Here is a 19256-nt window from a genome sequence, read left to right as displayed (position 1 = left end):
ATCTCCATCAAGCAGCCAGACAGAGAGAGAGAGAGAGAGAGAGGGAATAAATTTCACCGTCGTCCTGTCACAGGAACAACAAGTTTCACCGACTACGCCGCTGTCATGGCGCGGGAAAGGCAGCTTTAGGTAACTTTGTATCAGAGTGTAACAAAGCTGGGTGGTAGCATATGGTTACATTGTAACCACAGTTGACAACAGCACCGGAAGCCGGGTGGTAATGGAACAGTATATATTTTAAATCAGAATCCACTCCTGTCGTAAGGTGGATAAAGTGTGTTTTGCGTGTATATCCTATTCCGTCTGACAGGCTCGCTTTTCTCATTTTATTCCGGCACTGGCAGCAGTGAGCTTATGTAACTAGTAGATAAGCCAGATGCTCGTAAACCAGTCTTTCCAGTGGCCCTTATGGAAGAGAGCTAATAGTAATGCTGTAATACATTTTTAGAAGGATAACTTTAAAATATCATGCAATTATACTGTAGAAAATGTCACAGTAATGCTATAGGAGATAGAAAAATACCACAAAGTACAATAGGATCAGTATAAACTCACCACTGATACACTGTAAATCCCTAAAGGAATATTGCAGTGATTTTTCATTAGGGGAATTATCACCTGTTCTTCTCAACAGCACACTTAGGCCAGCTAATAATTTGAGAATAAGTTGTGTTGTGTATAGTTGGAGCAAGGTAGTAGCAATGTTAATACAAGCAGTACTGAGCTGTCTGTCCCTCTCCTTCCCTACAGGCAGAACAAATCACAGACTCACCGAAGGATCAGAAGAGCTCGGGCACCATGAGGTGACATCTGTGCCGTCTTATATTTTGTACCTGGACATATGGCAAGGTAATAAACTAATAACAGCCTCTATATGAAAGAGAAAGTGACGGTACTGTTCAGTACTATACAGACACATGTTTTAGAATTGCTCTCGGTTTTGTTATTGATTACTCTTGGAAATGCTTTTTACAGAGACATACATTTGAGTAAGTGTTGGTGTAGTGCTGGGTTACATCCTCAGGGATGGAGGGAAAAACTCCTCCACTGCTTCCTTTCACCTCTTTAGTGCACCCTGCCTCATTTCATCTGATCTCCTCTCCTCAACCATCATCTCCTATCCTCTTCTCTCCTTAACCTCCCACCCCCACCTCACCTCACCCCACCCACCTACCTCACTCTCTGTCTCTTCTGCTTCTTCTTTGTCCTCTGTTTTTGTTTTCACCCCTCTTCTCCCCATTCTCCTCTCCTTTAGTCTCCTCCTCGGTTCCCTTCCTGAGCTCTGCAGGTGTAACCATAAGCAAAAGGTTATTGTCATGATATTAGAATCAAGCTGAAATCAATCAAAATTGCTCAACACAACAAGCTTAAGCTCGTTTGTTTCTTCCATGAGAGAGTCACCGGATAAGGAGGATGATGTGTTACTACTTTGGCATGAAACTGTGTTATTGATTTGTAAATGTCATATCATATAGCAATAACTCATGTCATGATAATCTTTATTAGCTCCACAATAATTGTTGCACCTATTTTGTATCTCAATATATTGTGTAACATATAATATACCATTTGGTTGACATGTTTATCCAAAAACAGCATGTTTCACTCAACTCCATTATGTACTGATGCAGTAACGTTGAGTATTCCAGCAAAATGAAGAGTAGTTTAATTTCACTTTAATTCACTAATCACAAGTAATTATCCCATTTAGAGAATGTGTAAGAATGACTATTGTAATCCTAGGTTTCACTCTCACCGCTGTTATCTGCCCACATACAATGTAGACAGTTAAACTAATCAATGTTAAGTCAAAAACAACAACAATCTTCCCATGTGGGATCTTATCTAATGTGGCATCCATGGCCCTAATGTGTGTGTATTCGGGAGTCTGTGAAAATGCTTGAGACCCCCTGATCTGCGGAGCTCCATGATGTGTATTATCAGTTTTGTGCATCGTAACACACTGCATGAAACCAATAGCGCTCCACAGTGTGTATTGTAGCTTTCATTCATCCTGTTCCTGCTGATGTCCGGTTCTGTCCCCCCCCCCCTGCTCAGGATCAGCCTGTCCTGTGTACCGGCCTCCTGGTACTGCAGCGTGTCCCTGCTGTCTCTGGGCTGCGCTCCCAGGCAGAGGCTGCTCCTGCTGCTGCTGCTCACCTGCTCCGCCCTGCTGCTGCTGGGCGTCTACCAGAGCCAGCTGTGGGGCCCCCAGCGCCGCGCCGGGGGCCGGTTCAACAAGTGAGTGAGCAGACACTGATTTCTGGAGATGAGAGAAGACGGAGGGTGGTAAAGCTGGCTGCACGCTACGCGACTTTAGGTCCAATTTAGCTGTCTCAGGCACGTTTTTGAGCTCTGAGACAAAATGCCCATGTTGGAACTGACGCTTGTTAACAGATAATTCAGTTTATTTTCAACCTACGACTTATTTCCTTAGTTTTCACCATCATGATGATTGATTGTGTTCAAAATTTCATCACTTACTTCACTGTAGAGCTTAACGTAGCTTCAGTTGGACGGGAGCGCTCCTGTCTAACACACATCCACAGGGCAAACACAATTAAAACACGTCCTTTCAGAGAGGCAGCACCACCCAGATTTTGAGCCGTCTGGGACATCCAGAGGTTTTCAAACATGTTTAATTTTGTCTTCAACGCCCTTGTAGTGCGAGATTTGTAAAGAAAAGTTTTGAGAACGGTGAGCAGAAATCGCCGATGAGAGCTCGCTCAGCAGCGATATGAACATCAAACAAATCCCACTCTGGCTAGCTGTTTTCTTTTGACTTCATCATTTGGGCTTTATAATTTACCTCCAACTCTCTGCAGAACAAAATCCCCAATCACTCTCCTCCAAATTCAATGTCTAGCCCTCTTTCTTTTTTTCTTTTTAGGCATAAATGAGCTAATGACTGAATGCACAGTCAGAGCTGTGAGCTGCTCTTCCTTCTCCATTTTAGCACGGTCAGGTGAAAAACTGTCCGGTGTCACGTTGGTCGTGCAAGACAGTGTGGTATCAAAATCCCTCACAACCAATTCAAAGTAAAGATTTTTTTCATGTGTGATCTCCCACATCGTTTAGTATGCGCACCCCCACATCAGCCAGATAAGAAATTACAGGGAAGAGGTACAGAGGTCTTAGGTGTTTGTTTTTTACCATTAGATGTCAGGCTTTACACAGTTTTGGGTTTGGGGTTTAGTTGCTCTTTAAAGATAGAGAATGTAGTTTGTTGCTGTGTTGTCGCTTTGTCAATGAAGGACCCATGATACTACTGCTCTTTAAAAAGTACCATAATTTGTTTAAATGTTGAGATAATCAGTAATTTTGTAAAAGCAGGTGTCACTCAAATGGTGGATCTGTCATTTTGTAACAAAACTCATCAATTGCGGTCCGTAGTTTTATATATGCACACTGCTTACTGCACTGGAATATATTAGTTACCCCGTGTTTCTTTTCAGATACCTCTCCATTGCAGAGACCATGGAGGCCACTGACGTCCTCAACGCTGCTCTGAATTATGGGATAGTGGTGGACTGTGGCAGCAGTGGCTCTCGGGTGTTTGTGTACTACTGGCCCCCCCACAACGGGAACCCCCACACTCTGCTGGACATCAGGCAGATGAGCGACCACGACCGTAAACCTGTGGTCAAGAAGATCAAACCTGGTAAGGAGTCCTGGTGGTTCAGTTGGCTACAGCGCATACCGTTTCCCCCTCTTACCTCATCCCCCTCTCTTTCTCCCGTCCCTTGCATAAAGTGTTACGCACAAATTAACAAATACACAAATCCTGGTTCTTATAGAATTGCTCCTGGCCGAGCACCTAATAAACAATAAAGCAAAAATGCAAAAAAGTAGTAGCAGTACAGCCACGGTCTTCCTCAACTGGACTAAATGGAGGTAGGGCTGGACGATAATTCAATATTATCATTTATCGTCTTTCAGTGGGATTATATTGTGATGATATGGTGATTTTGAGATATTGAGATGCAGAATTCTGCTGTCTAAACTGATGAGAACAAGCAAATTTTATTTAGAAACTCAGACAAAATGAAGTATGGTAGGAATATTATGTGAAAATTTCAGTTTAGTTTGAAATCACGCCAAACATTACCATTCGGCTCAATATGATGAACATTAATTTGATTATTTAACGTGATTTCGCTTAATGTGAGCCATATCGTCATATATATCTATATCGAAAAAAATCCTTATGACTATCATGATATTGATTTCAACCATATCGTCCAGCCCTAAATGGAGGTTAAGTGCCTTTATACATTGATGGCATGTGTTTAGGGAGGAAGAGCATTTTTCATTCATTTTCCCCACTCATTTTCCCAGCTAGTGTAGGATTTGAACTGGCAACCCAGTCACAAGCCCACTCCCTCCACTGCCAAATGTGGCTTGGTGTAGTTTTGTGTTGTAGGTATCGGAGTCAGAAATTAACGGGGGGCTTGAAACTTCATAAAATGGCCATAAAATTAAAAACGAGGGGGTAGAAAATGAGAACCCATTGCTGCGTTTCACCCTGTTCACATTGGATTCATTGAGTTGTCATGCATGAATACGACTGTTGTCCCCCGTGGGCCACTGTAGATGATTTGTCTGTGACTGGGTGACTCTTTCCATTGCGTTCTGGGAAAGACAAATGGAGCAGTTCTTGATCAGAAAACAACCAAGTACACAGTCTGAAGCAGTAGCAACTGCCTCTGTTACTCTGTATGTGAAGGTATATTATGATTTAAAATAATACTCAATGTTGTGAAGATTTTGGTGGCGGCATGAGGATCAAAAGTTATCACTGTCTGTCCTTCTGGGTCACAGCCAGGATTTAGCTGCGAGTGTGAAAGACAGAGTGTGAGAAAGAGATAGCAGAGAACAGCTCAGACTGAAGCATGGAAAATACAAGTTTGTATCACATAAACCAAATTAGTCAGCTGACATACAGTATCTCTGCCCAGTTTCCTCATATGGTAATTCTCACATTCCTTTTGTCCTGAGTTGACAATAGAGCTTTGTTGAATGGTTTGTTAAGAGTCCAGGACTGATTCTGATGGCATCAGTTTGCTGCTGGTTATTCAGCTGCTAGTCTGGACCATACTGCACCCAGTGTGCTTTATTATCACAGCAGTCACAGCAGGCAGATTAGATACAGGTTTATTCCAGGAAGAGCTGTTAGAGGCTACGTGGCACTTTGGACCTCGGGACAGAACATTTTTTATGGGAGGAGTCCTGCTTTTTCAGTGACTGACAACTAGGGCTGCACAAGTCTGGTACAATGATAATCCTGATTATTTTGCTAGATATTGTAATCACGATTATTAGTCTTGAGGATTTGAGGAACAAAATTCTATTATTATTTAATATTTTTCACCTTTGTCATGTTATTTCAACATGTTGACTTTTTTGAATTACAGCCGTCATTCTAAATTAAATAATTTCAGCATTGCCAATTTGTTAATATTCTACAATTATCATTTATCATCACACAATGAATTCTGCAGCTGTACTGTCAACGACCCTCAGAAACGTCTTCAGAACTCTTGAACTCGGAATATTATTAGAAACGTAAACATGAACAATACAGACCATCTTATTCTATTGTTGTACTATTGCTAGTTGCTCTGGATAAGAGCGTCAGTTGTTACTCAGTTACCTGTATTATACCAGATGGATTTTAGTGGCGTCTTTAAAGGAGCAGTAAGCGTCTTTATGACCAAACTAATACAGCTGTGAAAAACCTAAGATCTCTGTACCGCTCACATTAAACAGGGGGGTCACACATCAATAGAATATTCACTTGGATTTAGTCATGAAGTACCTAAATAATCAGAAAAAAAAGCAAAATGTGACTTTGATTGTGCTAAAATGGAGCTGGAGAAGAGCAGCTTTCAGCACTTATTGTGTGTGCCGTCATTTGTGCTGAAACAGAAAAAACGAAGATGGCTAGACGCTAAATTTGGAGGTCAGAACGGGAGATGAGGGCAGCATGGGTTTAATGTTCTGCATAGCTGGAGGTAAATTTGATGATGTTTTGTAGTTTCCACCTATTCTGCCTGGTTTCCTTGCGAGCCCTCATTGGCTACTGCTGCTCGCTGCTCTCAGAACTTGTCCCCACATATCTCACACTACAAGAAGGTTGCAGATTTTGTGCTGACAAAATCAAACGTGTTTGAAAACCTCAGGATGTCTGAGGCGGCTGAGTCAGACTGAAACTCTGACCCGCTCAAGCTTAATGAGCTTCAGTGACGGCCGCGCTCATCGAGTTGGTTCTGGCATGAGGATTTTGTCTCAGATCTCAAAAACTTGTCTAGGACAGCTAAATCGGGCCTTAAGTCTTCTACTGTCCCCCCACATAAGTCAACTTTTCACAATAGAGAGGAGTAAGCTAGCTAATTAAACTAGAGATTCAACAGAAACGTCTTGTGAAGAGCTAATACATCACCATGTGAAACACTGGAGTAATAAAACTGCTTTGTCATTTGCTTTTTTGGCTTGAGAACAAGGCTTTTACAGCTGAAATGTCTCGGGGCGCCAGTCGTCCGGGGGGATTGGGAGTGTCTTGGTATTCCAAAGGGTGGGGAGTTTTTGGTTAAAAATGCTGTGCGGGCCAGAAAGTGAGTTTTGAACGCCAGAAATCTCAGCATGGTGAAGTAAAAGTTTAGTTTATTTCACATAAATGGTACAAACTCTGCAGTTGAAACAAAGAAACACAGAGGCTTATAAAAGCATCTCGATGGTACAAATGACATAAAAACTCACCAGCTGTGTGTGTGTGTGTGTGTGTGTGTTGTCCTCCCAGGTATCTCCACCCTGGCCCAGACTCCGGCGCAGGCCAGCAGGTACCTGCAGCCTCTCCTCAGCTTCGCCGCGGCTCACGTTCCCCGGTCCAAACACAAGGAGACGCCCCTCTACATCCTCTGCACCGCCGGCATGAGGCTGCTGCCAGACAGGTGGGCGGAGCTGCAGTGCACGTGATCCTGTGCACGTGCATTAACTGGTTAACAAAAGGTGTTTTAAACCTACAATAAGCGATTTCAGACCCTGTAACCAATCCCGAGTAGGTACGTTTATTTTAGCCATTAGCCTTTATGTACGGTTTGTCCTTAAGGGCTTCCGTCGCCCAGTAGCTTTGCTGTGTTTACAAACTGTGTTGCGGTTTCTGTCGCCCTCTAGTGGTCAGAAAAAATCGCTAAGTGTAGCTTTAAATGCAATGGCACACTTGAGGATTTTGTCCCAGTTTTTGCGTGGATCAAGCCCTCCTGTACATATCGAGAAGATAAGGATAAAAATAATTTCATAATAATAAGAAGAAAAAGAAGAAATTCAATTTAAGAGCGCTTTTCTCAGACTCAAGCACACTTTACATATTACTATACATATTATTAACATTATTATTATTATGATTATCATTGTTATTAGTAGTAGTAGTAGTAGTAGTAGTATTTACATAGTTCAAGAGTTCAAAATCAGAAAAATTCAGAAATCAGCTAAGCATGTGTTATGATGACCAAGCTAGTTTTGATAAAATGCTATGTCATAGGTTTAATAACAGACAAACTAGGGTGGCTGTTTTGGTGCTTGATTAGTCTAAAGCCCTGAAGATAGGAAGCGTCTGTTGATGCGCGGCACATTAGTCCACATTAGTCCACATTAGTCCACACTGCACAAGGACAGATAGAGGATCAGTTGTCACTCCTGCAGTTCATGGACGGCAGGAAACAGTGTTTTGGTGGTCTGTTTCCCATGTTGACGCTCCAAAATTGATCCGAGTTCTGAGCTGAAACTGGGAGCCGCATCAAACCGTTCAGCCACGCCACTTAATGCTTCGAGTTCACCTGCAACCACTGACAACAAAAGGTTTGTTTGTTGACGCTTTCTGTCTGTCCAGGGCTGAAAGCTTTAAAGCTGGGGTTACACTTGTTATTTCATGAGATTTTTGAGATCTGATTCTAAAGATTAGAGATTGTGTTTCTGTATTTACACACATTTGGCGGATTGGTGAATACCCTCTCACTCTATGGCCTTTCAGTGTGACAGATGTGTTTTATCTGGTTTTTTGAAACGTAAGGCTGTGCTTCTCTGTCTGTAGCCAGCAGGCAGCCATCTTGGAGGACCTGGTCACTGATGTTCCCCTGGAGTTTGACTTCTTGTTTTCTCGTTCGCACGCTGAGGTCATCTCTGGGAAACAGGAAGGTGAGGTGAAATGCTTACTGTGATGTTGTCCTTAAATGCTGACATTGGCTTGGGCCATTAATAATTGAATTAATGGGAAAATGAAGTTGATTTTAAAACTGATTTCTTCTAGACTGATGGATCAGGTGAGATTTCCACTTTGTAGTTTTAAGTTTGTAGTTTTTGGAAATGGAGAAACTGAATGTCTGCTCTTACACTTTTGTCTAGAGGAATATAAAAGGATTATTCTGGCCACTTTGAGTCTTAAGCCCATTTTCTAGTGCGCCTTTTCTCCCTGCTAAAACTTCCCGTGGATTTTTACATGCTATTATCAGAGAAACAGTTATCATGCAACTTATTTCCCTACCAGTAAACACCATTCACTTTCATTCAACTCCTAGTCCTTCCTAGCCAGACATATTTTAATGTTTTTGAATTAATACGCACGTTCAGAAAGCCTCATTGGAGGAACAGGGCAAGAGTAGGCGTGTCTAAGACATTAGGTGAAAGGACGTAGGCAAAGCATCATGACAGCGTAGCCACATCATCGAAACAATGCCAGATTCTGAAAATAAAAATAAAAATTACCTCTCCAAATGTTAACATGACTAGCTCTGCCAGTTCACCCAAACTCACCACAATCTTTGCTTACACTTTTTTATTTATATCAGAAGTCCCACCCTAGATAGCACTTCTCACCAAACATGAACGTCCTTCATGGTTACGTCCCGCCTCATTTCAAGCCTCTCAGCTGAGGAAGAGTTTTTCTGCGTGTTTCAAAATGTAGAAAATATAGTGTACGATATTTATGAAATCCCACTAGTTGCAGGTTACCACAAAATACATGCAGGGATTTCCTAAAGGAGAGAGGAGAGGAGGGAGGACACTCTGGACCGTCGGCTTAACATTCACCATGGCAGGAATGATCCTTTAACCTGTGTGACACGAGGCTCGCTGCTGTCTTTTCTAATTGTCGCCTGCCTGTTTTTATGTGTTCAACAACCTCAGGAGTGTATGCATGGATTGGCATTAACTTTGTGCTGGGCCGCTTTGACCACGCTGACGAGGGTGAGTGTGATGGTTTAACACACATCTCAAACTGTTTTCTGCAGTCTTTGGTTTTCACTATGCCACTTCTTTAATATGTGAAATGCTCTTTTTAAACAAATGGAAAATAAAGAACAGTTCTTCTCATTTATGCATTTAGTGTTATCGCTCTCTAACATTTGACCAGTAATCAAGACAAGTAAGTAATCAAGTACATTTATTCCTTCATGTTTCTCAAAGAGGACGCCATAGTTGAGGTGACAACAGGGTCGCAGAACCAGCAGCCAATCAGCAGGCGGCGCACAGTGGGCATCATGGATATGGGCGGAGCTTCGCTGCAGATCGCCTATGAGGTGCCCAGCGCCGTCACCTTCAGCTCACCACAGGAGGTGAGGAACAGCAGTAACTAGTCTTTCACTGCTACGAGCATCCATGTTAACCAGCCTCTTCTGGGCAACGTGGTACAGTGCTGAAAACCCTGTTTCCTTTTCCCAAGACACCGTGGTTCCCGTGTCCCGGTGGCTGGAATTTATTCACTTTGAAGAATCTGAAATTTGTGACAGCTCAGGATTATGCACAAAGCATTTTTGAACTTTTGAACAGCCCCTCCCCACGTTATGTCCTGCCCCAACATCCTGTTTCAACTGGAAATGCTGTACATCGAACTACAGAAGCAAGGCATTGAAATGTGTTTTCTTTGTGACTTTGAGCGAGCGACTTAAAATGAGTAGAATACGTTTAAATTCCTACATCAGCAAAATTACAAGCAACCAATAGTAAACAGTGCAAGGGTCAGATCAGATCAGTAGATAACATGATTACAAATAATCCAGTTTCACCAGAATTGTTATGTCCTGTAAGAGTGAAGTGCTATGTAAAGAAATGAGAGCCAGAGAGAAAAGGTAAAATCTTTTTGTTTATTATGGATGGGGTTTGCTGCATCAGATCCACCATAGGTGTATTTCCAAGTTCAGCTGAAGTTCATGAGGTCTGTAAGTCTGGAGGATGGACAATGGGATTTTTTCAACACTTGCTGCTATACTTCAAATTTGACACGATTTTAAAGCAGTACTTAAGTATCTTTCTTTGTTAATTGAAAGCACCTTTCACTTTGCAAGGGAGTAAAAGATTCTCTGTGTAACATTTATAAATGGCCTGTGCTTTTCTAAATAGAATCAGACCATGCTTTATCGATTTTTCTCATTGAAAATATCCTTAGGCCAAGTGAAAACCCAATCCCAGTGTATGAATTGTTTTGAAGCTTTTTGATGCATTTCAGTGCTTTTTAACACTGTAAAATCAAAAATCAATCATTTTTTGATGCCAAGCCCTTCTCTAGTCTAGCCCTGGTATTAGTCTAGAAAACTGGTGTGCGGTCTAACGTCTCTGTGTGCTGTGCTGTGCTGTGCTGTGCTGCAGGAGGAGGCAGGGAAGAGTCTGCTGGCAGAGTTTAACCTGGGCTGTGATGTGGAACACACACAACATGTGTACCGGGTCTACGTCACCACCTTCCTGGGCTTCGGAGGAAACATGGCCCGGCAGCGCTACGAAGACCAGCTGGTCAACAGCACACTGGCCAAGAACAGGTACACACACACACACACACACATACACACACACACACACATACACACACACCCACACATTTCTTTTCATGGCATACCTTCTTTCTTCTTCTTCTTCTTTCTTCTTGCATCTATACAGTTTATCATTGCCAAATTAATCATAATACCCTGGTATAATTACCCTAAAGAAATGAGACCATGGTCGAGACGATTGGTAGCTTCTCCCGTCTCATCTCATGCCAGTGGTGTTGTTAATGCTAGTGTTCCTAAAAATAAAGACTGCATTTCCCATAAGCCCCGTTGCCTCCTGTGGCAGAGGATGTTTGCTTCTTCTTCTTTTGGGCTTTACTGAAGAGGATAAATCTGCTGGAAGTGATTTTTCCATCGGCCTTTCACTGCTTCCACCGTCTGCTGTTGCCAGAAACTCTGAAAGCTTTAGCTACATTTGCGTCTGAAGAACAGCCTCTGTTTTGTGCCATAAAGCAATCTCCCTTTGTGCCGTAAAGCATCAAGCAGATTCCCTGCGAAATCCGACCCGTAAAATGCAGCGTAGAGGCCGGTAGAGGAAGCCCATCGTGTTTTTAAAGTCATTATACTAATGTCTGAGAATTAATGTAATGATTTATGTAGCAGCTTTTAATCCATTAAATCTATTGTCAATTCCATGCAGACAGTTTTACACCTCTCTTTGTAATCATTGATTATAGTAGTAGTAGTCGTAGTAGTATAGTATTGTTAGGTATTCTAGCTCTATTCTATTCTATTCTAGCTCAATTTCACTAGATTACCTTTGTTTACAATCAGGCTATTGATTGATTGACTGTTATTCCTGACCCATTTTCTCCCTGGATTACATCCTTTAGTCCTCTGTAGCTTAATAAGTAGAGCATAGCACAAAAACTGCCAGTGTTACGGGTTCAATTACAGTTAGCCACATCCAAATTCTACAAAGGTATACACTCATGGTACTGTAAGGGTCTTTGGATAAAAGTGCGCACCAAATGGTAAGTAATGTTTTTTAGTTTTTCTCATGTTGCCGTGTCCAGGCTGCTAACCGCCCAGACGGGCCTGAGTGAGGACAAACCGCTCCTGGACCCCTGTCTGCCCGTCGGCCTGTCGGACTCGGTGGAGCGGGACGAGCGCACGCTGTACCTGAGGGGGCAGGGCGACTGGGCGCGCTGCCAGGAGGCGGTGCGACCCTTCCTGGGTCTCCACAACGGCACCATGTCACCAAGGGGCGTCTACCAGGTGGGAGTCATCAGAGTTTAGTTTATCACTCAATATCACTGAAAGTAGACGATCCAGTCTGTAAAAGTGTTATGACTTTCACTATCCTGCAAAATACTATTGTTTTAAATTTTGTGCTTCTAATTATTTACAAACAGTAGGTGTAGTGGCTATCATTTCAGAATGAAACTCCCTATATGATATTGTATAACCCAGTGTTTGTAATATATGTAACATGGTCAGTTATGACGAAAAAATAGACATGATAACAAATTTGTATAGTAGAAATATATTTTTTTCCTATCCCATAAATAATCTCGCGACCCCCCCAAACATCATCTTGTGACCCACTTGGGAGTCCTGACCCCCGGGTTGAGAACCACTGGGCTATGGCACATATCAAGTAGCTGCGACATCCAGGGTTTGAATCCGGCCTGGGACCTTTGCTGCACTTCATCGCCCTTCTCTCTCTCCCCCCATCTTTCCTGTCTCTCTCTTACTGCCAACCGTCCAATAAAGCAGAAATGCCAAAAAAATAATCTTTTAATGCCGTGTTTTCTCCAGGCTCCCATCGACTTCAGCAACAGTGAGTTCTACGGCTTCTCAGAGTTTTACTACTGTATGGAGGACGTGCTGAGGATGGGAGGACAGTACGACAGCGACAAGTACTCCCGCTCCGCCACGGTATGCAGACACACACACCCATACACATTCCCTTCCATGAGTAACTTGATGTTTTTTCACTGCTTGGCTGAGAAGAAGTTAAGGTTGACACTTGATCAGTTTTTGTCAGTTTGTGGGAAGTTCACTGGTGTTTTGTTTTGTTTTGTTTGCTCTCCAGGACTACTGCGCCACAAAGTGGTCGACACTGAAACAGCGTCTGGACAGCAAGCTTTTCTCTCAGCAGGCCGACAGCAACAGACTCAAGTAAGCTCGTCTCTCTTCTCCATCTGTCCTCATCCTGATTCATTCATATCTCTTTCACTCCCTGTAAACAATAATGTATGAATGAAGCGATATCCTTTCCAGATTTCAGCCAGTAGATATTTTTAAAGTGTAATCTGCGAGTTTCTCTCAGTAAAACGCATCACTTCCCGTGCGCCAGAGGATTTTTCCCAGGAAAGAGCTACCAGACACATGGTGTTTTGAACAGCGAATGTTAAAGTTGAAAAGATGAACTGGATGTAGCTTGAATCACTATTGTGTTATATCAATCAGTGATGGAGAGTAGAAAAACCACAGAACTTGATTGGATAGAACGGCCCTTCCACTGATTTGGCTAGTACAGCATAAATGCCGATTATGGAATTGTAAGTGTTGGTTGCTATGGTGACAACGGAAGTCTGGACATTAAGGCCGTGAAGTCTGTCACACTTCCTTGAGAACTGAGCAGATGAGTCTGTTAGCAAACTGTCAGAACTCAACTGGAAGCTAACGTTAGCGACGAGGCTAACGTAGCTTCATCACAGACTGTACTTCTCTCTCTAGCTCTTCTAGTCAACATTAGCATGTTAGCAATCCATGGCAGCAAGGAGACAGAGAAGCTGCTTTGGTTCTTGCTGTAAAACCTCTCACCCCAAGCTACTAGTCCAGCGGTTCACATCAAAATGGCCGCCATACTGGAACGTTGATTTGAATGGGAATGACTGTTCTATCTGTTTTATTTATATGAAAATGTTGCAGATTCTTACTTTAAAGGAGAATTGGCAGGCAGTTTCCCTCTGTATTTGTTTCTTTATCGAGAGACAGTAGCAACGCTGATGGAGAAGCAGAGTAAGACTCTTTGGCCTCTTAACTTCCCTGCCTGATCCTGATCCAAAGCTCCTTCCCTCTGAAACCCAGGTACCAGTGCTTCAAGTCGGCCTGGATGTACGAGGTGCTGCACTCGGGCTTCCGCTTCCCCACACACTACCCCAGCCTGAAAACAGCCCAGCTGGTGCACGACAAGGAGGTCCAGTGGACTCTGGGGGCGATCCTCTTCAAGACCCGCTTCCTGCCTCTCAGGTCAGTCCAGCACCACACGCAGAGACCAGGGATACGTCTCTGAAAACCTTGCAGTCAAATATATCATTCTTTAAGGGAACAGGGTGTTGTAATTAACCAATTTGTGATGGTTTTCACCTGAGAACATGCAATTTTTTAGTTTTTAATTTAAATGGATGGCTTCTACAATCCCTAAACTGAGTAATTTTCTTTACCTCGAGGCTCATAGAACCAGTTCACAACCCCTCGTGTATTTTCAAATCACAGATTTTTTCTCAGAGCAATATGAAAGAAACACATTTCCTAATTTCACTGTATGCAACATGCTGATAGAAGCTCTCTAACATAATAAAAAAAGTTATTTCCCTCCCTCCTCTACCATGTTGCCTCCGGTCTTCTGACCCAAACTAGGAGGCTTTTGGATTTCTTCTTGCATGTTCTTATGAGACACAACTGAAAACTCATTTTGAACTTTATTAAAGGAATACACCAGGGTTTTTTCTTTAGTGATGAGAACATTGACACCAAAACCATGCATGTAAATCAGGTAGATCATTGGCTTCGGTGCTCACACCTGTACCACACCTACAGCATATAGTTAGTTATTATTATCTTCATTGCTTAATTCATACAACACAGTGTTTTCTTACCTACTTGTGCCTGCCCGTCTGCTCCTCCATCCACACCTCACCTTGTTATCTCCCGTCCCGTTTCCCGCCTCCAGGGATCTGCAGCAGGAAACTTTCCGGCAGAGCCATCCCAGCTGGCTGCGCTCCTCCTTCGTCTACAACCACCACCTGTTCTCCCTCTGCATCCTGGTGGTGCTGCTGGCCATCCTGCTCTACATCCTGCGCCTGCGGAGGATCCACCGGCGGGAGCAGCGGCAGGCCGAGGCCCTGGACCTCCTGTGGGTCGAGGAGGGGGAGGCGCTCCTGGCCTGAGAGAAGTCACTCGTCTTTCAGCCAAACATCTGTGACGGGAGGTTCCCACCTGAAAACCCCAGGGTCCTTCTCGGTATGCGTTCTTGTGTGTTTCAGTGTCGTCCATGACGCGTTTGACATCATGTCTTATGGCCGAAGTATGATTCCAAAACAAAAGAACGCGAGGACAGATACAGATCCTGGAAGTTTACTTGCCAGCCGACGAGGACGGAAGGGAAGCCCTGAGATTCATTGAGTGAACAACGCATCGCTTCCAAACAGCGCTCTGGCCCATAGTACAGATGGTTAAATCAGCTGGGAAAATGAACAGCTGTGCACCTTAATTGATCGTGCAACGTGAAGCACACAGCCCATCTCACACTGCAACAATGTTCTCTGTTCTCGCTTCTCTCTAAGACAACTTGGGAAGAATTGATCTCCATAAGGACACAAGCGTCGACTTGGCCTTGTGGGATTTGATGTTCACCTCCGATGACGTCCGTCACTCTCACCCACCCACTACCCATTTCCTAACATGCAAAGTCAGGTTTTCATACAGGTGCTCACCTTCAATAGTAGACAGGACAGTTGATTTGGATTCTGTGGATTGGTAAACGTCTTAAAGTCTTGACAGCTTAGTTAGAAGAAGGCAGAGGTGGCAACTGTCACCAGCAAGGTGGATTTTTAGGAATATGGGCTTGTTGAAGACTTTGAAGAGCACACAGCCATTCATAGAAAGCTTTCTGAAGTCATATACAAGGAGAAAAAAACACTAATTCATTCAGGAGCCTTCTGGAAAGAACAGATACAGGCATGGCTCTGTTGGGATTTGTGTTTTCCTCTTGGTGATTGGAAAAATTATTTGGTTGGCTGCAAGTGCAACTCTCCATGTGGGAGAAAAGTCATTGCAACACTAATTGAAAATCTCATTTCCAAGTATACATTTAGAAAAAACTGTTCAAGTTCATCATTGGATATGTCTAAAATATAAAGGATCCAGTCTGTAAAATGTTATGACTGAGGACTTGAGTCAGCTAAGTACGACAGTTTGTTTTAATTGTGTGTTAATGGTGGATATCTCATTTTGTGACAAAGCTTTTCAGCTTTTTTCCACTAAATGAGAGGAATCTTACCAGGACGATGCCTTCAGAAGCTCAGCCGTGTTTTTCAGAGAAGGAAACCAACGTTTGCGACCTTGTCTGGTGAAGCCCAGAACCCGCCATTTTCATGATTTTGCAAGTCAGCGATGTTTTTGGAGTAGAATACAACTTGTAAATGATGGCTGGTTGCTTGCCAAAGTGGCTGCTACAGTAGGGAAGCTACTCCAGCTACAGACGAAATGTACCAGCTGGTGGCTGATTGTAATTTCCCACTCTGGTCTCTTTTGCTTCGTAGTTCATTGCCAGCGTCCTCGCGTTCCCTTCCCTTGTTGGTTTGTTTAGTAGGAAATCCAAACCTGTTGCTTGTAGAACAGTGTGGTCAAAGTGCATCATTCCCTGTAGGAATACAGTCCAGGTACATGTGCATGTCATCCCTAAGTGTCTGTTCCTGGTGACAGCTAACAGATTTGACCATGACATCTCCACCTTCAAACAAGGAAAGTGAATGTGAAGAAGCTGTCATTCACCTGGGAGCTGATTTCACCCCTGGCTGAAATTCAGAAATCTTTCTCTGATTCTTATGCCTTGACTCTGAAACAAGCCATAGCAAAGAACATCTTCCACACAACAAGATTCCTCAATCACTCGCGATATGACGAATTCCTCAAAAAGCAATCCTGCAGACCCAAGGATGTCTTGTGCAAAGCTGTGGCCTCAGATTGCGCTTTGGTGCTTGAACGCCTCTGCTTGTATTCCAAAACTCTGGTCCCAAGTACCAAGTTTATCAGAGGAAAGTCGCAGTCAGAGGGCACTTAGCCAGACTGAAATGAACTGAGATCTGGTTCCTGTCTGGATGCGGGCGGTGAAAGCAGGCCTGATTTAAACAGATGCTGTCTGATTTATAAAGGGAATAAGATGAACTCCACGGAAGGGAAGAGCAACTGACCGAGGAGGATGCTGGAGAATGGCAGACGGTGCGGAAAAAATCTCAATATGTGTGATTGAACTTTTAAATAGTGTTTTTAAAATGAACTGCTTTAAAGCCATTCTTGAGGAAACAGCCTTACCTTGAGGAGATACAGGTATTTTTTTTATTTTTATTTTTTTTTAAATCTACTGTAAAACTAATTTCGCAGTTGTAAAATTAGGCCACTGTGTTGGCTGTTTTTTTTAGTGAATCTTGGCATTGCGGTGATAGTCTGATACGACCGTGCTACAACCATGACGTGTGTCAAGCGTGTGTCTGAGTAGCTCTTGGTGAAACTTCCAAAGAAGTTGAATAATGCGTCAATCCCACAGTGGGAGATTTGTATGTCCGAAATTTTAATTTGTAATCAGCTTTTGCTTGATTTGAACGGTGTGGGGAAAAACGTAACGAATGACTCGTCAAACTAAATGATGATGACTTTTGTTTTGTGGAGCTCATGGGAACATTCAGACTCGTTAAGCAGCTTTTTGAGAGCTTTCTGTAAATTGAACTCTGTGTGATTCCAGTTGTGCTAAATATGTCCTGTACACACTTGTTCTCCATCTCCTTTTCTTTCTTCCTTCCTCTCTGACACAGATGAGTTCTGACAGGCTCGTGTCAAACTGCCACTGTGTGTTTTAGTAACCTGCATCCATCCTGCTCTTTACTTTCCCAACTCCCAGGAACAACAGTAGGAGCTGTGCGGTGCTTCTGACACGGCCGCTTGACAGACCGACTTCTATTTTTAACTCAGATGTTCTCATACCAGCATTTGCAGCTGATCGTTGACAAAATGAATAAAATCTGCACCTCTTTCTGATTCATCTAGGCAATTTTTTTTTAATGTGATTTTATGCTCTGCTCCGCTTCAAACTTCTGGACTCCTAACAAGGGACCAATCATTGAGTACGTCTTGTCAGAGCTGGGCATTGTGCAATGTTGAACAATAATTCACTGAATGGGATACTTGACTTTATGTTTGCTATGTATGAAGGTAATTCAACATCAATGTGAAAAAAAACAAAAAACTCCAGTCCAATAAATCAAGGATCTTTTTCATTAAAGTTTGTTTGTCTCTTGTCAGTTGTGTGTGCTGCACCTATTGTACCTGCTGCAGGCCGGGTGGAGGTGCTGTTTGAACTTGAGGTGAAGCTCGGCATGCTCATGTGTCCAAACAGGAGACTGAATGGCAGTTGGCGCTTGTCTAGGCGAAACAGGTATGGGGTTGGTCCTCCAGGAGGACGATCGTTGCCGGTCTACGTGCCAAAACTTCAAATGGGCTGTCCTTGGCTTCAGTCTTCCATGATGAAATTATCTCCAAGCTCCTGCAATATCCCATGCTGTAGCGCTGTGAGGCCTGGTGGTGGTGCTGTGCAGCGTTTGAACAGCAGTTGGCAGTTCCTCCCTGGAGATCCAAATGCTTATTATTGTTGCCACAAGGTGTTGCAAGGTATAAAAGGCTATAAAAAGCTTTGCCACAGGCCTTGAGTTTCATCCCAAAATGCCACACATCAAACTGAACACAAAATTGTTACCTAATCACTGCTCAACACTGAAAAAAGACAAGTACATCCTCTAAAATGTTACTTTTCTTTAAGTATAAGGTTGACAACAGCTGACAACTTTGACAATATTCAAGAATGAGTTTTATTATTCCAGCAATTGTTTTGTGAGAGTTCACTACCAGTCAAAGGTTTGGACACACCTGATTGAATGTACTATGTTTTTCATTCTCTTAAAGCCATTTTGATCTACAGGCTTCTGCTTAAATGCTTGAAATTTTCTTAGACAAATATAAATAGTGAAGTTGATCTTATGTATGAATTTCTTTCCAAAGCCTTTACCTTTCCATCAAGGCAAAGGGCGGCTGCTTTAAAGAATCTAAAATATAAAATAGTTTTGATTTGTTTAACACTTTTTTGGTCGCTGCATAATTCCATTTGTGTTATTTCATAGTTTTAATGTCTTTACTATTATTCTAAAATGTGGAAAATAGTAAAAATAAAGAAAATGGTGGTGTGTCCAAACCTTTGACTGGTAGTGAAGGTGTCATAACGTACGGTGTACATCTCATGTTAGAACAACAGGTCGATGCCCTCCATCTCTTCTGAACTGAGGTATATGACCTAATTCTTTAATGCCTCTTAAAGGAACACAAACACTTCTTATTTTAAAAATATACTTTAATACAACAGCTGCATATAAATATTAAAATATACATTATACAGGTGTACAGTACACTCACACAAAACAAAAACAAAAAATATTAGGCTTC

The 19256-nt window shown here is 42.7% G+C and overlaps 1 protein-coding gene across 2 annotated transcripts; it reads left to right on the top strand.

Moving 5' to 3' along the window:
• Positions 1–18045, top strand: LOC139931615 (ectonucleoside triphosphate diphosphohydrolase 7-like). 2 transcript variants are annotated; one of them, XM_071925158.2, is made up of 14 exons: positions 1–129; positions 751–849; positions 2059–2241; positions 3456–3661; positions 6800–6950; positions 8090–8193; positions 9181–9240; positions 9460–9608; positions 10639–10805; positions 11831–12032; positions 12576–12695; positions 12853–12938; positions 13854–14015; positions 14719–18045. In XM_071925158.2, exons 2-14 carry the CDS (start codon positions 842–844, stop codon positions 14933–14935), a joined length of 1815 nt encoding a protein of 604 aa, XP_071781259.1. In that variant the 5' UTR covers positions 1–129; positions 751–841; the 3' UTR covers positions 14936–18045. The 2 variants fall into 2 exon arrangements, with proteins under 2 accessions (XP_071781259.1, XP_071781260.1); XM_071925159.2 differs by having other exon boundaries at positions 80–217.
• Positions 18046–19256: the final 1211 nt, after the last annotated feature.

Source organism: Centroberyx gerrardi, chromosome 3 (assembly GCF_048128805.1).
Source record: "Centroberyx gerrardi isolate f3 chromosome 3, fCenGer3.hap1.cur.20231027, whole genome shotgun sequence".
NCBI classification, from domain to species: Eukaryota; Metazoa; Chordata; class Actinopteri; order Beryciformes; family Berycidae; genus Centroberyx; species Centroberyx gerrardi.
The sequence above is the reverse complement of the archived record's forward strand: the minus strand, read 5'-3'. Positions and strand labels throughout refer to the sequence as shown.

Excerpts from the sequence above, each read along its gene's own strand:
- LOC139931615 (XM_071925158.2), top strand. Across the intron at positions 6,951-8,089 it reads ATGAGGCTGCTGCCAGACAG|CCAGCAGGCAGCCATCTTGG; the intron begins GTGGGCGGAGCT and ends CTCTGTCTGTAG. Across the intron at positions 14,016-14,718 it reads ACCCGCTTCCTGCCTCTCAG|GGATCTGCAGCAGGAAACTT; the intron begins GTCAGTCCAGCA and ends TCCCGCCTCCAG.